The sequence below is a fragment of the Notothenia coriiceps genome, unplaced genomic scaffold, assembly GCF_000735185.1.
Source record: "Notothenia coriiceps isolate Sejong01 unplaced genomic scaffold, NC01 NC01_scaffold00024667, whole genome shotgun sequence".
Lineage (NCBI taxonomy): Eukaryota > Metazoa > Chordata > Actinopteri > Perciformes > Nototheniidae > Notothenia > Notothenia coriiceps.
The window spans coordinates 3,270,761-3,274,755 of record NW_011357368.1 but is presented as its reverse complement, the minus strand read 5'-3'; the positions used below and the strand labels follow the sequence as shown (position 1 = coordinate 3,274,755).

General features: G+C 40.8%; 1 protein-coding gene across 1 annotated transcript in view; it reads right to left on the bottom strand.

The window, feature by feature from the left end:
* LOC104955201 (green-sensitive opsin-like) overlaps positions 1–1,052 on the bottom strand; it is a 3,778-nt gene extending 2,726 nt beyond the window's left edge. Inside the window, exons 1-2 of the mRNA XM_010782451.1 lie at positions 668–1,052; positions 211–379 (exon numbers count right to left, since the gene is read on the bottom strand). Coding sequence (XP_010780753.1) covers positions 211–379; positions 668–1,052 — 554 coding nt within the window. The remainder of the gene's footprint in view (positions 1–210; positions 380–667) is intronic.
* Between the last annotated feature and the right edge of the window lie 2,943 nt (positions 1,053–3,995).

Here is a 3,995-nt window from a genome sequence, read left to right as displayed (position 1 = left end):
AGATAACAGTAAAGTACAATGTTATTTTTACTAGTTTGGAGACTTTGGACTGTCTTTATCTCTAACACTTAATGGTAACTCGGTTTTGTCACAGTCCGTTGTTACGTTTGCGTACTGGGTCACTAGAGGTTGTGGTTAACGTCGCATCATATGTACATTATATGTTTGACCATTACCGTATCCAACATCTTTCAGTTTTCAGATTAAGACCTGGACCAGCCAAACAGTGGGGGTCCAGCACATGCCAAAGCCATGACCCAGGTGATCCCAACACCAATTCCAGCGTGAGTATTACTGAATTTAAAGCTTCCCATGGGTTTGCAGACAACGATGTATCGCTCAACAGCGAGGACTACCAGAGACCAGAGAGCCACCTGACCTGTAGAGAGGAAGAGCATCTTAGACAAGATCCCTACAAATTAACTTTTACCTTTGTAATATCTTAGAAGGAAGATGATGATATCTATTTCCGAATCTTTATCAGGTTTAACAAATGTCTATTGATTAAATCATTGTCTCACTGAAACAACCTGAAAATCACAAACTGCCATTAAAGAACCCCAATTCCTTACAAAGTACTTCATATTCTACCAGCTGCATGGGTTAAACTTTGCATTTGAATTAGCTGTTCAACAAAAATTATGAAAGAATAAAGTTAAATTCATACCTCCAATTGTGGACATGAATCCCTCCATAGCACAGAAAGTGGGGCCAAGAATGAAATAGCCGCTGATAGAAGATATGAAGGCGATGGTGAGTCCAAAGATGCACATGATCAGCCCCGCCACAGACAGGTTTACCAGGATGAAGTTGAGAGGCGTCTGGAGCTTCTTGTTCTGGATTGTTACTAGCAATGTCAGAGCATTGATGGGAGCTCCAGTGAAGACCAGGAAGAGCATGTAGAAAGCTAGAAGCTTGAACATGATAGGATCTGCCAAATAATACTGGTTGTATTCAAAAGGATTTCTAACAACCCCAGTCCTGTTGGACATCGGGATGTAGAAGTTATTGCCTTCTGTGCCATTGGGCTCCATTCCTCCCTCCCAAGCCATCTTCAGTTGTCTTCTTTGCTAGAGCTACAATTGATGGACTGCAGAAAAAAAAGTACGAGAGGTCAAGCGAATGGATTTAGACAACTCCCAGGGCTTATGCTGTTGTGGGTGTTTTATACCCCGAGGTTATCCCTAAACTGTCAATAATAGATCATAAGAGGATTGTGAGGAATTAGGCTGCTCAAGTCTCAACACTCTCTGAGCATATAATTTAAATTCTCCTTCTCACGGTTATATAATTAAAATGGTCTTAGGAAACAATTTTTTTGCATTAATTGGTATATTGAAAATAAATTTACAAGGTAACTGAAACGTATTCTCTCAAATATTAGCAGCTATACTATTTAAAAGATAATTAATAACTAGTCAACCTATTACTTGTTTAAGTATTGCAGGAAAGATAAGTGAGGGATTTCCTTCACAAATATTAATTTAACAATATCTCGATCTGCGCACAGTTTATAACCTGCATGCAGTACAGTATGCATTAGATACCATGCAGTGTGAGCGAAATGCACTTTACATGAGCAAATGCAGTTCAATGTTTCCCCTCTGCTGTGTTAAACTATGACTTATTTTCCCTCAATGAGCCCACCGGAGGGCGCTCCCACCAGAGATGTGTCTGCTATCAGCAATCTATAGGCTGTAATTGAATCAGTCCTACAGTCAACTTCCGGGACAGGCATCTGACTTTCCTTTTCTGCGTTCATTAAAAAACACATTTTAATTTCTTTAAAATATCGCTGGACGGAATTCAGGTAAGATAAGATATAATTATTACTACTTGACAAGATATACTTCTTACTACTTGATTCTAATTTGGAATTTTCTATCCATGTAGAACAGGGGTATTCAACTAAAATTCAACGAGGTCCAGTTAGAGAAAATCTCCCCATGCATAGGTCCGGAACATCAAAATGTCTAAGTTGCTTTATGAATTAGTGTGAAATATATTGAAGTAGCCTGTAGCTTTATTAACGTCTGCATGTAATCAACAACTGACTGCCAATCAAATAAAGAAAGTACAATTCATAAACAACAATATTTATTGTCAATTAACATTGAACTATATAGATATACACTAAATACTGTGTATTGTTCCTCTCGGGCTGCATTTCAAAATAAAATAGAGAAAATAAATAAAATAGCTTTTGAAAATATGTGCATCTTAAAAGTGCTTAATTTTAGATAAATAAAATTGTGTAGCAGCAGCTTGAGTTTCCCTTTTTCTTTGTTAACCGTTTCACATCATGACTTAACAGTTTCAGACGATTAAAGAACAATATCAGTGTATATACATCATAACAATTGAACAGTTTCTCTTTCTTTCCCTCTTATATTGCAGTCCTCACTCGCTTTTCTTTGTTCAGTGCGAGAATTGAGCTCGAGCTTGTCCTGCCAGGAGTTTAAATCTGGGCTGAAATGGTTTCAGGGCCATTCTCATACACACATGCAGGCGCTCATTGGTTAGCCTCGGAACGACATTTAGTTTGAATTTTGATCCCCGCGGATCAGAGCCGCGGGAAGGTATTCTGAGTGGCGGGTGCTGAGGTGCTGTCCATGTGTAATTACGCACGGGGGAGGGGGGTTGACGTGACATAAACCGAGCAAAACCACACACACAGTGCATAACAACGGAACAGTGGCACGCTATTACTGGCCATATAGAGCACGCACAAAGCGCGATGCACACACACACACCACACACGCACACACAACACACGACACACGACACACAACACACACACCACACACACACACACACACACACACACACACACAGTGCGATTACAACGGACTCCAGTGCACGCTATTACTGGCAATATAGAGCGAGCGCACAAAGCGCGATGACACACACACACACGACACACACACACACACACACACACACACCACCACACTATTGAGATGTCAAATATTATTTTGACCAACCAATGTTGAATTTACATTCATTGAAAGTAGGGCTATTCAAGCATTGCTAATTCCTGGCTACATATTACACAGATTCTGCGTAGTAGATGCCCTGCCTCTGCATCCTTTATTTCAATCTTTTTAGCAGATTAGGCGTTTTAGTGAGAAAGATTACGAGATACGTGTGTGTGCCATATCTCATAGGAGGCCGTGTGGTGCAGTCGATTCAGAGCTCTGGGGGATTCAGATGGTCACAGGATCAAACCTACTACAGTCATCATGTCTTGGTGTCCCCTGGGCAATACACTTCACCCAAATTGGTCCTGTGGGAATTTGTCCCCGGATTGTCCAGTAAATATCAGTTTACTTGTCCACGTGTGCCACGTTAAAAGTAGCGAACCTAACAAAAAAATGGTTTTTCCGCATATTTTTTATTTTTCTTCCTGAAGGCTAAATAATTATTATTTGGTTTTAATAATAATATATAGTACAAACAAAAATAATACAACAATATATTTCATGGCAGTGGCGGACTGGCCATTGGGAATACCGGAGAGGACTTCCGGTGGGCCGTTACCGAAGTGGGCCGGTCGGACAATTCACCGGCTCTCCCCTCTTCTCTCTGCCGCTCTCTCTTGTCTCTATCTTCTTCTGCGTTTCCCTCTCCCTGTGTCGCTCACTCGTCGTCACTTTCTCAGAGTTGGAGTAAAAGTTTAGACGATTTTGTTGCACGATTCGGATTTTCCACGGATCATAACTCATGAAACAAAACGTTATTCAGACAGCACACATTACGTCATCCCTAGTACCGTGGTAAGGCCTGACAACGAACTACAATCACGATGTTGATCCAAAAAAGGCCAATATGCGGCCGTCCCTCGAGCTGGACACATGTTAAATTGGGTCTCTTCCAGCAGCCGGAGAAGAAACAAGTGCTCACAGGACCGTCTGCAAAAGGTGCGAACACCAGAAAAAGAGAATACAATAATAGTTCAACCACTTTCACTATTATACAGTATATTTCCTACCAAC